The sequence below is a fragment of the Capsella rubella genome, unplaced genomic scaffold (assembly GCF_000375325.1).
Source record: "Capsella rubella cultivar Monte Gargano unplaced genomic scaffold, Caprub1_0 scaffold_4, whole genome shotgun sequence".
In the NCBI taxonomy this organism is placed as follows: domain Eukaryota; kingdom Viridiplantae; phylum Streptophyta; class Magnoliopsida; order Brassicales; family Brassicaceae; genus Capsella; species Capsella rubella.
In genome coordinates, this window is record NW_006238920.1 from 5709099 (window position 1) to 5726337 (window position 17239).

Below are 17239 nucleotides of genomic sequence, written 5' to 3' on the forward strand. Positions count from 1 at the left end.
AGAATGTGTAACATATTCATACTTGTATAAATGTCGCCGATGAATGATCATGCAATTTGATTATATAAACTTTGGTTTTCAAGGTCAGCCATTATTAAGATCGTGACATGTGTCAATTATAAAGATAAGATGTTCACACGTGTCGATTCTAATTTTGTTAATATTTAGATAAAATAGATATTTATGAAAGATATATAAAAATTTATACATATATAAATGTAATTTGTGTGTATATTTATATGTTTACACACATATTTTGGATAAATTTTGGGCTTGTTAAAAATAAGTGCCCAAATAAACCAAAAACTAAAAAGAAAGAGTTGATAAGTTAAAAATTAGTTTTTTCAATGAGAGAGGGGAGAAGTTACGTAGGTGTCCTTATATCAATTTAAAATAATAATAATTATCTTTTTTTGGTTCTTAGAGCATTTAATGTTTATTTTCGGTGCAATTCTCTGCACTAACTTGGGAAAAAGTGATTTATGTCAACGAAATGATAATGCAGTATATATATTGTTATCGGATAACTAGATTGCATATATAGATTGTTACCGGATTGTTATCAGATGACTAGGTTGTTATCAAAAATATGGTGATAACGAAGCATCATGTGTGGATGTTATCGGATATTATCATGTGTGGATGTTATCGGATAACGAATGGGTTATATGTTGATTAGTAATAACATAACCACTATTTTATCAACTCAAACGAAAATATCATTTCGACTAATTATAAACTCTAAACCCTAACCACTATTTTATCAACCCAAAGCAAAATATAATTTCGTTTAATTACAAAATCTAACCCTAACCACTATTTTATCAACCCAAACGAAAATATCATTTCGACTAATTATAAACTCTAAACCCTAACCACTATTTTATCAACCCAAAGCAAAATATAATTTCGTTTAATTACAAAATCTAACCCTAACCACTATTTTATCAACCCAAACCAAAATATAATTTCGACTAATTATAAACTCTAAACCCTAGCCACTATTTTATCAACCCAGAGCAAAATATAATTTTGTTTAATTACAAAATCTAAACCCTAATCACTATTTTGTCAACCCAAACTGAAATATAATTTGATTTTAATATAAAATCTAAACCCTAACCACTATTTTGTCAACCCAAACCAAAATATAATTTCGTTTAATTTACAAAAACTAAACCCTTACAACTATTTTGTCAACCCAAACCAAAATATAATGTCGTTTTATTACAAAATCTAAACCCCAACCACTATTTTATAAACACAAATAAAAATACATTTTTGTTTTTTTATAAAATCTAAAGCCTAACCACTGTTTTATAAACTCAAACCGATATATATATTTTCATGAATTTGATAACACTGTTCATCAGTGATTAAAAGCATTCGATAATTTTTTTTTAAACATGTTAAATAATATGTTATCGCGTAAATTACATATTATCCGTTAAATTGAGTATTTATATAAACTGGTAGTATAAATATTTTATACAAGTATGTAAATATAGTTTTCCTTAGATACCATAGACCTAGACCTAGGGACAGAACCCCTGCATTCTATTTTCTCTTAGATACCATAGACCTAGGGACAAAAACGTATGCAAAAAGAAGAGTTAAATAACAAATTATTGAGGATGGATATTGAACTTTTTTTTTATCTGCACCCCTGCATTATAGTTTCCCATAAATTTTAACCTTTTTAGTGGTTTTTTGATAAACTTTGAAGTAGGGGTATTTTTAAAAAGTGGTACTGAAAAAGGGTATTTTTGATAGATTAAAAAGTAAAAAAATTGAACGAGATTATTTATCGATTTGGGTTGATAAAAGAGGTGTGAGATTTAGGTTTTACAATTAAACAAAGTTATTTATCAGTTTGGGTTCGTAAAAGAGAATTAGGATTTACATTTTACAAATAAAATAGATTTTGAGTTAAATAAATAAATATTTTTATTCATGATTTTAATTTTATAATATGTTATATTTGTTTAATTTTTAATTTATATATGAATGTATTATGCCATTGAGCAATTCATTGTATAAATCATAAGGGTGAATAAAATATTTTTGAAAATCATATTTTAACTTAAATTAAAGATAACAAAAGTTTAATATAATTCGTAATATAATAATTTTTTTTAGGGACAATTTTAAAAATACCCCTTTTGGAGATCACTTTTTTTTAGAAATGCCCCGATATGAAGAACATTTTTAAGATACCCTTGTTTTGATGGAAAAAGACAATACTGCCCTTAATTCTTTTAACCTAGAAAAATTCATTCTCTCTTCTCCGATCTCTCTCTCCTATCTCTAATGGCGATTTCGTTTTCATCACCGGCGATCTCGTCTTCAATGCCGTGTTCTCGTCTCTCATCGCCGTGTTAAATCGTCGATCAGCCGTCGTCGATCTCGTTGTCTTCGGTTCTTCAGTAACATCCCGTTCGTATTTCACCATTGATGCGATCTCGTTGTTCGTCGCTGCTCAACGCCCTCTCCATAAATGTATGTACCTTGTGAACTGAGATGAGAAAGGTGATTTTTCCATTCCTTCCTTGTTTTATTGTTTACGTTCTTGACGTCGGCGTGTTTGTAAGTTTTCTCAATTTTTTGTCGGTAATGTTTAGCTTTATTGTAGTCTTAGGTTGTTTTGTGGTTGGGTTTCGACTGTGTGAAGTATTTGTTCTGGTCATTTGGTTGAAGATTGAGAGATTTGTGATGAAGCTGAATCTTCTCTAGATTTTACGGTTGAGTTTTATGAAGAGATGTAATGTGGTTTCATATGCTTCAGTTCGTACTTGTTCATTGTCAATCAATGTTAATGGTTTGGATCACAATATCGTGCAGTCCATAATATGGGATGCCAAGACTTTAGAGCAGAGGTTGTACACAACACCACCTCATCATGTGAGTCTCCCTTCCTTGTCTGGTTTTATTTATACAATTGAGCTAGGCTCTCTCGGTCTCGGTCTCTGTCATTCCCACATATGTGATTTTGCAGACGGAAACTGAACAAGCAAAAACAAAGACCATCGACCCCAGAACAACCATGGAAAAAAAAATCAGCCTTTCATTTCACGGCAGATCTTCCTTAGGATGACACCAACAAGTCCATGAGTACAAGCGAAGAAGACTCAATGAGTACAAGCGGGAGTTGTGTCACTGGCCCAGAACCATTCTACTACATGAGATTCATGCCTGCGCCTATCAACAAACCAAAAATGGAAAAACAGGAAAGCCTTGCGGAGAAGATGACCAAATCTGATCTCATGGTCGAGGACAGTGGTGAGCTTTAATTCGGAGAAGATGTTGACTTTCTAGAAAATAATACATGCTTATGTAGTAAATATGTATATTATATTGTTCATGTTGTAGAGATCAACGATACTACATAGTTATTTTTTGTATATTTTAGTTATTTCTTGTATATTTTTAGCCAGTGATGGAGTTGTCTTCTTTTGTTTTGTCAAACAAAGTCTTCTTTCATATGTAATTTAAATGGTTACAAAATAGTTGTGCATAAGAACCTTGCATTATCGTCACAACTTTATAAAACCTTTTAAAACATTTTTAAAACCTTTCCAAAACATTTCAAAGATTTTATAAGGTGTTTTAATATATATATATATATATATATTAAGATTTTAAAAGTTTAAAAAGTTTTACAAGACTTTTATAAGGTTTTACAAGGCTTTTATATAAAATTTATAAGGTTTTACAAGGTTTTTATAAATATTTTATAAGGTTTTTAAAAGGTTTTACAACGTATTTAAAAGGTTTTTTAAAGGTTTTATAAGGTGTTTAAATATATTAAGGTTCTTTTAAAACTTTTACAAAGCTTTTATAAGATTTTACAAGGCTTTTATAAATATTTTATAAGATTTTACAAGGGTTTTATAAATATCTTCTAAGGCTTTTATAAGGTTTTTAAAAAAATTTGTAAAGTATTTAAAAGGTTTTACAAAAATTTGTAAAGTATTTAAAAGGTTTTACAAAATTTTATAAGGTGTTTAAATGGATATTAAGGTTTTAAATTAAAACTATGTAAAAAGTATTACAAGACTTTTATAAGCTTTTACAAGGCTTTTATAAATATTTTATAAGGCTTTTATAAGGTTTTGTTAAAGGGTTTTAAAAGATTTTGAAACTTATTTAAAAGGTTTTGAAAAGGTTTTACAATATATTTAAAATGTTTTACAGCATATTTAAAAGGTTTTTACAAGGTTTTATAAGGTGTTTAAATGTATTAAGGTTTTAAAAACTATTAAAAAGGTTTACTAAGATTTTAAAAGGCTTTTATAAATATTTTATAAGGCTTTTATAAGGTTTTAAAAAATTTTCAAAAGTATTTAAAAGGTGTTTAAATGGATATTGAGGCTTTAAAACTATTTAAAAAGTCTTACAAGGCTTTTATAAGGTTTTAGAAGGTTTTTTAAAGATTTTATAAGGCTTTTATAACGTTTTATAAGGCTTTTATAAAGAGTTTATAAGACTTTTATAAAGGTTTTAAAAAGTAGCAAAATCCATATATTGATGAATATATGCTTCTCGTTAACAAACAACAATTTGCATAAACGGTATGTCTAAAAAAACATATTTTATAAGGTTCCTAAACATAGTTCAGACTATTATGCTTCTACCATGACAAAACATCATAAGCTGATCCTAAACTCTGTCGCTCAACTGTTTCTATCAACTGGATTTATATTGATCAATTCATCCCAGTACTTCTCAAACTTGTCCTTCATACTTCTTGCTTGTTTCAGTACTTTTAGAATTATACAAAGACTGCAGAGACTAGAAGAAATGAGGGAACCACTCTCTTTGATGAAGAGAAGGAGAAGTAGATGAAATGAGAGATTGCTACATTTTTCATCACTCGTGACTGCAGGCTGCAGCTCTTACCTGTTACAATCAATAATATCACGGCCAAACAAAATCGACAATACAGAACCAGAAAAAACAGAACAACAACTAGACCAGTTAACCTAATCATTCAAACTGACCCAAAATGTGACAGAAAAGAGGTTTGCGCATTTGTTTCAGACTAACCTCCATTAGCTTGGTGATAAGCTGCACCTTCTGTTCTCAAGTTTCTTAGAAGTTATGGGTTCAAAGATTCTCAAATCTCCAGCATCGTTAGGACTGATCCACGAGTGATTATAGTTATAGCTAATCCTGCGACATCGCTTGATTCAAAGCTTCAGTTTTTGCAGTCAAGAGGGTACGATGCACATGTAGCAACACCTGCAATTAAAGAAAAAATTAACCAAAGCTAGGAGAGAGAGACCAAAACTGGTCTCATCTAGTTCATTACCTCAAATACATGATCTATGAGTCTCATATAGTCCATTAAACATAGCAGCTCTTCTAGACAACAAAACCAACATAACAACACCAAATCTATAGATATCAAATTCACTCATCCTACACACACAAGAAACAAACATCTTCACCATCTATTTCATATTCATATCCAACAATTCCTATTAAAATACCATCCTCTAATCATCTAAATACAAAAATTGCAGACATCAATACATAATTTGTAACCAATTCATCAAAATCTAGTTTTTGCCAAATTCAAAAACCCCAATACTAGGAAAGTGAGCAAAGAGTTGTAAAGTTATCTCCATTTTGAACAGCAATGCTAATTTCAAATTATGATTTTGTCTCTTCAAATCTGAGAAACCATGTTCAAGAAGGAGAAGACTAGAATCTGAGAGAGAGAGAGAGAGAGAGAGATCTGCCTCGTAAACCTCTGATTTCAGCCACGACAAAGGTCTGAAGTCGAAGAACGACAACGACGTTGAGATCTCCTCTTGAATTGACGCCGGCAGCGACAAGATCGGAGACAAAAGAACAACAGAGAAGGAGAGAACATAGAAGCATGACGACGACGGCGAAGCTTGAATATACGACTCCTTACCATGGCCGCCATGGCCCCAGAGCTGAGAACGAAGGTGAAGATGACCATCCTCTATTGTGACGGCTACAAACACATGACAAATCAATTAGCTTTTCGAGGATAAAACGGGAATAAAAATATAAATGAGGGTAGAATTAAAAATGGCCAATAAAGGGGGTATTTTTTAAAAATGGTTAGTGAAAAGGGGTATTTCTAACAAATTCTCTTTTTTTTTTTTGTAAATATGTAGTTTTTTATAATTCGTATTTGAAAGATTTTTAATGTTTTCCTCAACGATACTATAATTTATTTAAATTCTTTATGTTTATTTGCGTTGTTTATATGAACTTATTAACAAATGACTATATTTTTAGTTAACATCATATTTTAGATTGATGTTAATTTGAAAGAACTTTACCATCATATTAAATAATAATTAATTTCAGCTTAACTTGTGTACTAGGCACAAGCATCGCATAGTCTTGATCTTCCGCAATTATGATGATTGCAGTAAAAATTAAATAATAATTAATTAGTTTTCATAGTCTGAGAATAATTTTTTGAAAAATGGAAAGTTAAGAAATAACATTATGAATAATTGCTAAATTAAAATTTTTAGCAATTAAGAATTAAATAATCAAGAATAATTGCTAAATTAAGAATGATTTTTAACATGAATAATCTAATAAATAATCATGAATAATAATTGCTAAATTGCTAAATTGAAAGTTAAGAAATAATCATGTTTTAGAAGATAATTTCTAAATTAAGATTTTTTTTAATATTTTAGAAATATTATGAATAATGGTGATTAGGTCCAAATAGCTTTCAAATGTTTTGGTGATTGCCAGTTTGACATTACTAGATTTTTATAATTAACGTTTAATAGCGAATTTTAAGATATATATACACACGTTTATTTGATACTTCAAAACAAATAAAATCTCTTTCCAAATGATAATAATGTCTCTTATTTTTTCAAAAAAGAGATTTGGAAATTATTTTCTTATAAGTTATAATAATATTTTTAATTTTAATTTAATTTTAAATAATAAAATAGTGTAGTATATAGATTACCTAACTTTTAAATTGACTAGTTTTGGTTGTAAACTAAGGTCCGATTATATGGACCATTCATCGAGGTTTCGGTTTTGAAGTTGACAAAATATAGAGACTGAATCGAGCCTATACAACAAACACAAGACATCTCTTGATTTTAATACGCAGTCTCTAGCTCTATTAACCCACAAAACAAACAAATACAAAACGTCAATATTTATATAATTTCTACATTATATTTGTTCTTTTTTTTTTTTGTTAAACAATTATTATATTTGTTCTTCTAATGGCTTAAACGTAAGAACGTATTTTTAAATTTGTTCATGCACATATTCATTTTTATATAGATCTTATATAATGTCCAACGTAACTTCACCATTTTATATAGAGTGCGTGTGTTACGCTTTTCAGTGAGTGGTAAAATTAGGAGCAAAGAACTCAATACATCACCAAAGTGGCTGAACCTGCTGGCTCGCCTTTTGACCCAACCCGGCCGCGTGGGTGGGCGTAGACTCAGCATATCTCTAGTCGCCGTCTCTTGTCTATAAGCTCCTGTAATCAATAACGGTTACCTCTTCTTCTGGAGCATCTAGGTCTTGGTAGCTGCACCATTTTCTCATATATTAGTTTCTTAATGACACTGCACTCTTGTTGTTCGTATGATGAAACTGAAAGCAATGTGTTATGATTTGCTCAGAGCATGTAGAAATGAAACATGTTACCTGCGTAACCGTCTAGGATCTTGTCTAAAGGCCGGAGACAAAAGAAAAGGGGCAGGTCCACCTCTGCCGCTACCTTCGAAAGTAGGATTTGGTCCACTTGGGAACATCTGCATTGCAAACTCAGGTGGTGCTGGTACAAATGGTCCAAGTGGCCTGCCCACAAAATCAATATTTAGATATCTCAACTCTTTAATATGAAGACAGGAACATGAGAGAGAGAGAGAGAGAGAGAGAGTAGTGTAGTCTTTTCTTAAAAACCTACCCGGCACCAGGAACAGGCATCAGCATTGGTGGTGGGTTTATATCCGATGAGAAGGGAGGAACATGAACACCACCTTGTCCACCAAATGCATCGTACCCAACGTCCCCAGGATTTCCACCATCAGGACCATCACCTTCGCCTCTCACTTGATCCTCCGACCGATCATTTCTGTCATCTCCATTAGCACGTCCATCACGCTCTCTGCGTCCACCACGATCATCCCTCAATCTGTTCTCCATGCTTGGTTTACGTCTCATAGGTCTATCCCTCTGTCAAAAGTATATATCACACATGTAAGTAAAACTCAAAACAAAGCTTAATACATGCAAAACCCAAAACTAGTACAGACTATTTAACATTCCTTTAAGTGATATAATAAAAAAATTCTTGTACCGGGCCAGATTGCTGCATGGCTGGTTGTCCTCCTGGAGCATTAGGATCACTGCAAATGGCACATGATTTTATCATTAGGATCTCACCATATATGACAGTAGAGGAGTCCAAGAGAGAAACCATACATACTTCATATAGTTCTGAAAATACAGTTCTTCCCGCACTTTGATAGTCAGCTCTGTGACAAGCTCAGTGTGTTTCAGCTTGAGATGCTTGTACACAAATTCAGCAGCATGAAACAGCTTCGTGCAGCCCTTCGCTCCACAACCATATTTCCAACCATACTTCTCATCTCTAATTTTTCGGACATGTGGATCTAAAGCTTCAGTAGCAGCAGCATCTATCTTCTCTTTCGCAGCCATCACTTCCAAGGGATCTTGACCTTTCAACCTCTCTTGCCAATGTGAGTCAAATTTACTTTCATTCTCATCTCCTTTTGCATCAGAACTTTTACCTTCAGCTCTCACATGCCGCAAACCCTTAGCTTCAGTTGTTTCAACCTTTCCGTAATAGTCCACACCATGAACACGCCAGAGATATGTGACAAGTGTGTCGAGCAATTCAACACCCTCGAGCCCTTTCACAGATGTCAACCCCCTAATGATTATAACTGGACCGGTCGAACCACTGTGTAACTTTTCTCTACCTGATTTTTCAGTTTCTGAACCTGATAAAAGGTTTTCCTCAATTCGTTTCTCAGAGTCTAGCTTACGCACAAGTGCTTGTGCTTGTTCAATGTCAGTTAGGATTCTCTTTGGATCAGAAGTGAAACTGGGGGCTTGTGGTGCCGCTGAAAGAAGTTCAGTCTCTTTACCTTCCCACCTACCATGTCTTTTTCTTTTGCCACCTCCAGCTGCTTCATCCTCAGAATTTGGCTCACTGGCCCTGCTGGATTTATCCACTGCTGTCACTGCAGGACCTCTGGAACAGATCGAGGGAAACTGAACTTTAAGAGATGACAGAATGGTGACTTGTGACTATAGTAATGGCCAATGAAGTGATCTTACAAATCTATAGCCCCGCTCTGTAAATCAAGTAAGAAATCCTTCGCCACCTTCCGTGCAAGTTCATTTCTCCTGAAAATAAGAAAGAAATATAAACAGTCAGTGACATTTTTTTGAAGTACAAGTAAAAGAAATCAGTATATAGTATCAATATAACAGCAATCATACTGAGGGAAATGCTCATGAACTCACCCTTCTATGACAGAGAGTAAGTTTGTTGGATGATACTTGTTCTTCAACCTGGATGCATAAAATGCATTAGCATGTTAATAATTAGCTTGCAGAATATCCCAAAATGGTGTAAGAGATGTAAACAGATAGTGGACTTCACCAATCTTCCTCTTTGTGAGCGTTAAAAAAGACGCGTTTTTGTGTTGTAATATACTCTGACTTATATTCTTGATATCTGCATCAGGACAAAAGTAATTACCCCAGCAGCTCTAGACGACAACTGATTAAGCACCAAGACTAAGTTGCAGTTATAACGATACCTCCGTTCTGCTTCTGATGGCAAGATATCATCTTCCAACTCCTGGATAAATTGTTTGTATGACATCAATCCATCCCTGGATTAAGGAATTACAACAGTAATTATTATTAAATGCAACAGAAGGGATTCTACAACCAGCACTAGTTGTGTGCCACATTCTTAAACGTAAAAGAGATAAAAGTTTTACACTTGCACCAAATATTGGCATTATCTTGTACTCAACAGGAATAACAGAATAGAGACGATGACTTTAACATCACATGTTTCAGAAATGATTTTCTAGTAGTGATCAATAGTGTCTCTCAAACCTTAACTCAAGCTTTCATGAGCTACAAGGAAGAACGCATGTAAGAACAGGAGATAGACATTTCATAACTCCTCGTATACATTTTCTAGACTAAATATCCACTGCCAAAAGTAAGCACACCATTGGACAAAGAGAACAAACCTATGACAACAGAGGAAAAATGAGCAAATATTTAGGGACCTTAACCTTTGAGTATTTCCACTGTTGGGAGCATCACCATAACCTCCACGTCCTCCCTCCCAGTCTGCCAAAAGTAATACACACTAAAAGGTCGATACTGATATCTCTCTTCTAAAATAGATAGCCAGTTGACCAATAGAATTGTGAATTACTACTCAAACTGTCTCCAATACACAGCATATAGAGAAAAAAATACAAAGTTATGACTATGAATCATACTAATCAGATGAACCAAAAGTCCCAATTATTAGGAACACCCAATGATAGTCCTCTTAAACATGTCTCACAAGTGCAAACGTGTAATACAGGTTCCCTCAACTTAAAAATATATTAGAAAGAGATCTCTCACCCTGAAAGCGACCCATGGAGCGCCCATGAGGCCTTTCATCGCCATAATTAGGCCTCCCACCCATTTCACGGTCATATCCTCCACCATAGTCATATCCAAATCTAACATGCAAATGAAGAATTGAGTAAACATTAGGATATAACAATCACTGATACAATAGAACTATAAGTGATGCACATTTCTATACTCAGCTAAGCAACAATGCAACTTATATCCTTGTAGCATAACACAGTTCCCATATGACTTTGAATTTGATATAATTCAGATTGAAGTATGAGCAATGTAGTACAGCAAAGAAGATCCGAAAATTTCACTGAGCAGAGGAAATAAAGATTACCTTCTATCCGGAGGCCCATAGCCACCACGGTTACCACCACGGCGAGAATCAAAGCCATTATCGTCCCTCCGATAACGTTTATGAGGAGGCGAACGACGCTGGGGAGGAGGAGAGTAGCGTCTATCTCTATACGGTGGCGGAGGACTCAAACTAGGACGTCTCTTGTCATCCCTACGAGGCGGTGGGAGAGGCGAACGGTCACGGTCACGGCGTTCGAGGTCTCTGTCGTCACGTCGCTCACGTGAATCTCTCTCACGGCGTTGCGGAGGCTGTTCCTGTTCCTGTTCTTGCTCCGGCTGCGGAAGAGAAGAAGAAGGCGGTGGAGGAGGTGGTGAAGAAGAGATCGATTTCTCAGGGAGGCTGTTATCGACGGAATCAGACGGAGGAAGAGTCACATCGGCCATTTGGAGAAGATGATCGGAACCCTATTTCGGGAAATCGACGGTTTATTCAAAACTATAACAGTCCAAAGCCTTTTCTGCTACGCCCCTTACTAGTGTGAAATCCAAGCTGGCCTTAGAGGCCCATCTCAGTCTGCCACTAATCAAAAAAAAAAATTGTAAACAAAATTTTGAAAATTGAAAGTGCCCCTAATTATTTATTTTTACTAGATTTTAACATGCGGTATACCGTGGGACTATTTTTTCAAAACTAAAATATTTATAACTTGAAATTTTTTTTTATATTATTTAGGGTTCAATATTGTATAATTGTATTTCGATTATTGTAATTTTAGGATTTTACTCGCAATATACTGTGATGATTATTATTTAACCAATTTCATCGATTGTGTTAACAAAATAATAAAATGATGAAATACTTTTGTAGCACTAATACTAATACTAATACTAATCCAAACCCGTGTAGGTATGTGTGATATTTTTTTTTTGTCATCATTACAAATTATATGTCTCTCTTTGAGAAGGCCCGGACTCGAACCCGGATCTGGTGAGAAGGCAACAGAGGTGAGAACCACTAGCCCACTTGTCCTTGTCAAAGTATTTTTTTGTTTCTTATTAATAAATGTTCATAATATTCTAAAGTTGTTAAAACTCGAATTAAACCATATACCAACTTTATTTTCAGTCACCAATTAAATCATTAATTTTTCTTGGGTAATTAACTAATATGTTATGCTAATATTAATAAGATGTTATTGTGTTTATGAGGGTGAAAATATTATCTAGAATTTCCAATTACAATTCAGAATTCAAAATTATTTTAACCATTTTTACTAGGAAATTAATTTCACATAATTTGATTATTAGCATTCTATGGTTAATTGTTAAAACCAGATAATTAATGTGATTATTCTGTAAATAAATCTTACCATAAAAGATACTCATCGATTGACAAAATTAAAAAAAAAAAAGATATTTTAGGGATTTTTTTTTTTGGCAATATGTTAGGGATTAACTTGCAAATAAAAATTTAAATTAGTATAACTAAAAGTGTAGAATCCAAAAGGTACTTCAAAAATATTAATATAGATATTAGGATCCGCGTTACAGCGCGGGGGAAAGATTTCTGACTATTTTTAACGTGGTTTAATTTACTAAGTGATACAAATGTATTTTAAGATTCGGAAAAAATGTTATTTAACTCACGAACTTTCAAATTTTGGCCATTTAAATCACAAACTTTCTATATGGCCATTCAAAACATAAACTTTTCGTAGACTTAGTTTAAAACATCATCTTTCTTTGACTAAGCCAAAATGAACATCATTTCCAAAAATTTGTTACAAAACAACTAACAAACATTTTGCCATTACTAATCCACCTCTATTAGTAAAAGATAATATCGTTTAAGGCTAAAACAAAGTGAAAAATTAGGGATTTGATTTCTGGATTATGGCGTTAGATCACGATTTTGAGATATCGTTTTAGCATTAAACGACGTTGTTTCTCACAAACAAATATGATTAACGATGGCTAGCTGCTCTGTTAACAGATTTAAGGATATGATGTTCATTTCGGCTTGGTCAACGAAAGATGATGTTTAAAAAAACTAAGTTAACGAAAAGTTCATGATTTGAATGGCCACATATATAACATTTCTAATAGTGGCATGAATCAAGGTTCCCTACAAAAGAATCAAGATCGACAGGGTTATTAGAAGGTTACTTTAATATTGCTAATGGAAATTTTTTTAAACCTTACAGATGAATCAGTTAGAATCATTTAGAGTCTCTGCTGCATATTTGGTTTATTGCTTCCAAGTATGGAAAATTTTGACTTGCACTCTCCCACTGGTTTTGAATGGTTTGATTGAATCCAAGTCTGAAATTGCATAACTGGAAGCCAATACTGGGAGTGAAGAATTGGAAGCCATTCTTTAGAAATTAAGCATGATGCGACAGTTGAAGAAAATGGTAGAGGTATGATTCTTCCTATAGAAGAAGCTATTATATTTAGATGTGGTAAACGTGTAATGTTTAGGTTAGATATTATATGATTGTGATTCTAAGTCGTAACAATTTATTGGAGAATTAGAAATAGAAAAAAAAAACGTATTAAGGTAAGAGGAGAATATTTGAATATATTGTAAACTAATCGATCTTTTTGCCAATATTGTAACATGCGCATATCTTTCACGTAAATTACAGGATAATATTGATAAACACACAATTTGTTCCCAAACAATAGGCTTCTCGTTTGTTCTTGTTATAAGAGGCGTTGATAAGGCCTTTTTAAGACTTTTTTAATTATATCCGGATATATCCACTCTACTCCGACTAACCATCTAGTAAAATCCAATTTCGAAATTTCGGATTAATTTGTTATCAAAACCCTATCCAAGAAGTGTTTTTGTACTTCTCTTTACTAATATAGGGATATCTCAGTCTTCATATATGTTAAGTTAACGTATTTTTTTTCTTAACATTCGTTTATACATTTCAAAATTACTAGGTTTTTTAGAATTCATATCTTTTAAATTTATAAATTTTGTTAGAGTTGATTTAATATTGCATAATATTAATCCTTATTATATCACATATGATCATATATGCTCTATATTAGTGTTGTTAAAAAATAGTAAAATAAAAAATTAGTCCAACTTCGTACATGTCCGGCATAAACCGTATATCTAAGAGAGGTCGTAGTTTACTCATATGGAAGTCTGAGATTAATTAACCCGTCCCGTCATATAACCCGTCCGTGTTATTATAAGACTATGATTCCTTCACTAAACATTTTGGCCGATTTAAGAAGTTAAACACACATGTTTTATATTAATTGAATGTTATATGTACGCGTTTAAAAATCTATATCACAAACTATGCAGAACAAAATAAATCTTTTATTAAATTTATGGGGAAAACGATCTGTTTCCCCCTATATCTATTTCCCCCTAAGAACTAGCGTATCAATCCAAATAGAGCCCAAATTTTGACCTTGATGTAGATATCCCCGAAAGAAAAGTTTGAATCCTATTTCTTCCCGAAATAAAAGTTCTAAACATAATTCTCCAGAAACCAAAATTCGAGATCTAATTCTCCCTAATTCTGGGTTTTTCTTGGTTTACTATTTATTTAACCATCTAATGAAGAACCTAAACCCGATTAAGCTTCGAAAATCGTAAAATTTCTGTCAGAAATCATCACAATTGTTTAATCCAAAGTAAGGAATATGGGGATTTGGAGATGAAATCTAATGGGAATTTTGAGAATTTTGAAACTTAATCGAGTTAAAACAAGTTTTGTTTTGTTAAGTAAACAATAAACCAATGGAAACCAAGAGCTGGGGATAATAAGATCTTGAACTTTAGTTTCGGGGGAAGTAGGTTTCAAACTTTTATTTTGGTGGGGAAATAGGATTCGAACTTTTTATTCGGGGATATCTACATCGGGGTAAAAGTCCGAGCTCTATCTAGATTGATATGTTAGTTCTCAGGAGAAATAAATTGTCTCCCTTAAATTTATGTGTTATATGATAATTAAAAAATAAAAATAAAGTCAAACAAATATGAAAAGAGAACTATAGTTTTAAGTATTGACAAAATCTTCTTTATTCTATATGATTTTCTTTTTCATATTTATCCAATAATTTTTTATTAATTTTAGAGATATTATATTAAAGGAAAGAACATTCTTTATAAATTTAGTAAAAACGGGCTATAAATTGAGTATTTATTTTAATTTTCCAGGGTTGACTTGTATTTTAGGGTTTAAAAACGGTAAAACTTTTTTATAAATGTTCAGAAACAGTGACTTGGAGGGTTTATTTGCACAAAATCTTTTTATAAATGTTTAGAAACTTTAACACATGTTTTATTTTTTTTGCATGATATATAATACTTTAGTTTAGACTTTCTTTGTAAAAGTGATAGAAATATATAGGTTTATAGCATATGTAGTTTGTTAAACTAAGCAAAAAAGCAGGAGCATGTCAGCTAAAGTCATTTCCAGCAATATTTGTGTACTTGTGGTGATAATTTGGGCTGCTTTGAATAATGGGCCTTCCACCTTTTTATATTTTAAATCAATATATTCTTATTAATAATGGTATCTACGAATAATGACTGGGCTGGTTGTCCTGATAATGTGAGACCCTAATTTGTGGAGAGGTTTAAATGAATTAATTTGGTCACTTATGTCACCAAAGTGCTTTTATCTTCGTGGTCAATGATCTTGAGAGAACTCCACAGTTAAGCGTGTTTAAGTTGGAGTAGTCAAAGGTTCTCGGAATTGTGTGAGTAAGGCCAAAACACAGGAAAATATCATATGGTAGTTTAAAGGGTATGTACACAAGTCTTTCCCGAACATAGCAAACATGCCGTCGAATATTAATGAGCTCATGGGCTTAATGAGAAGACGTGAGGCCTATTAAGAAAGGTGGGCCTATGTGCTGGGGTGAAAGTGGGGTCCACTAGATTGATGACGGTCAGAGCATTACAAATCTATTGTTTTAAAAAAATTTAATTTTTTCGTTTGACACCTTTGGTAAATTTATAAAGAAACAATTGCACTATAACCTACTTTCTCAACATTTCATTACACAAAAACCTACTTTCTACTATCTCTATACTTTTACCACTTGAAATGACAAAACACTCCTCTAACTTCAATCAATCTTCTTCTTTACTTCCCTTCTCATTCTTTAACGCTTTCTTTTTTTGCATTGTTATTAGAAAAGTAAAACTAATTTTATTTATGTCATCACCCTCTCTCTCACCCTTTTTTTTTCTTTTGTTATTATCATTTAAGATAGGTATTAAAAATAATATATTTAATTACACATAATAAATTATGATTATTTTTTCTTTACATTTTAATATGCATATTGATATATATTAGATGAAATAAAATATTATAAACTATTCATTTATAGCTTAACATATATATCCATGTGATTACATTAGTGTAGATATGCTTGAATGTTCGTTAAAATATCTGGAAGTTAGAATGTAGTGTATAGTTTATGCTTTTGGTTTTAGAGTTAAATTAAATTGGATAAGGATTAAGGTTTGAGATTCATGTTTTATGTTTAGAGTTTAGTATTTATGGTTAGAGTTTTGGGTTTTGGTTTAGGGTTTAGATTTTAGGGTATATGATTTAGGGTTTAGGATATAGGATTTAGGGACTAGACTTTAAAGTTTAACGTAGAAAGTTTAAGGTTTATGACTTATTTATCTAAACACAAATTTTTTGATTAAATAGGTTTTGATATGTTTTTATATGATTAAACCTAGTAAATATCTATAAATTATAGTCCAATTGACCATCCATGTATCAATGAATAAATGTTTAACTACATATGGATAGTGTATAATATAAAAATTTACCTAAACTATAGCAATATGCGTCTTAAAATGTAAGGAAAATATAATCATAACTTATTATATAAAAATAAAGAGTTAATTTTTGTTAACAAATATATAAAATGACACTCTAAGATGAGAACAAAAAAAAAGAGTAAAACAAGAAGAAAGAAACGACAGAAGAAGAGAAATCGATTACATAAAAATTAATAATTTATGCAAATTTATTTTATCCATTGGATTCTTTTCCCCCAAAACATCTCAGCCACACAATTTTCAAAACTATTTATAGCACACAACTAAATGTAATATTTCAGCCCAAACCGAAACACCAAAAACCTAAAAACACCAAAGTTAATAAAATATTGTTTTCAATCTCAACCACACTTTTCAATACAATTACTTGACATCCAACTGTTATAATTTGTTGAACCAAATCCTTCTTTCAAACACAAGCAAGGGGCATTTTTG

At 32.2% G+C, this 17239-nt stretch overlaps 1 protein-coding gene and 2 long non-coding RNA genes across 3 annotated transcripts; 1 reads left to right on the top strand and 2 right to left on the bottom strand.

Annotated features, from left to right (window-relative positions):
- Positions 1 to 2274: 2274 nt before the first annotated feature.
- Positions 2275 to 3530, top strand: LOC17890082. The gene is made up of 3 exons (XR_002834428.1): positions 2275 to 2529; positions 2842 to 2901; positions 2996 to 3530. It is a non-coding gene; the product is annotated as an uncharacterized LOC17890082 (long non-coding RNA).
- A 966-nt stretch (positions 3531 to 4496) lies between these two features.
- On the bottom strand, positions 4497 to 5737 carry LOC17889086. Its single transcript, XR_002834429.1, has 2 exons — positions 5047 to 5737; positions 4497 to 4899 (listed from the first exon to the last, which is right to left on the bottom strand). It is a non-coding gene; the product is annotated as an uncharacterized LOC17889086 (long non-coding RNA).
- Positions 5738 to 7269: 1532 nt separating this feature from the next.
- LOC17890506 (serrate RNA effector molecule) lies at positions 7270 to 11535 on the bottom strand. The gene is made up of 12 exons (XM_006293392.2): positions 11006 to 11535; positions 10669 to 10769; positions 10326 to 10383; positions 9834 to 9908; positions 9674 to 9748; positions 9535 to 9582; positions 9346 to 9414; positions 8468 to 9259; positions 8339 to 8387; positions 7946 to 8214; positions 7684 to 7836; positions 7270 to 7564 (listed from the first exon to the last, which is right to left on the bottom strand). The coding sequence occupies exons 1-12, from the start codon at positions 11407 to 11409 to the stop codon at positions 7504 to 7506; spliced, it is 2154 nt and encodes a 717-aa protein (XP_006293454.1). The 5' UTR covers positions 11410 to 11535; the 3' UTR covers positions 7270 to 7503.
- Between the last annotated feature and the right edge of the window lie 5704 nt (positions 11536 to 17239).

Coding starts and splice junctions, on each gene's coding strand:
- LOC17890506 (XM_006293392.2), bottom strand. CDS start 11,409: ATGGCCGATGTGACTCTTCCTCCGTCTGATTCCGTCGATAACAGCCTC. Junction 10,384..10,668: donor CTCCATGGGTCGCTTTCAGG/GTGAGAGATCTC, acceptor TACTTTTGGCAG/ACTGGGAGGGAGGACGTGGA. Junction 8,388..8,467: donor TATTTTCAGAACTATATGAA/GTATGTATGGTT, acceptor TGCCATTTGCAG/TGATCCTAATGCTCCAGGAG.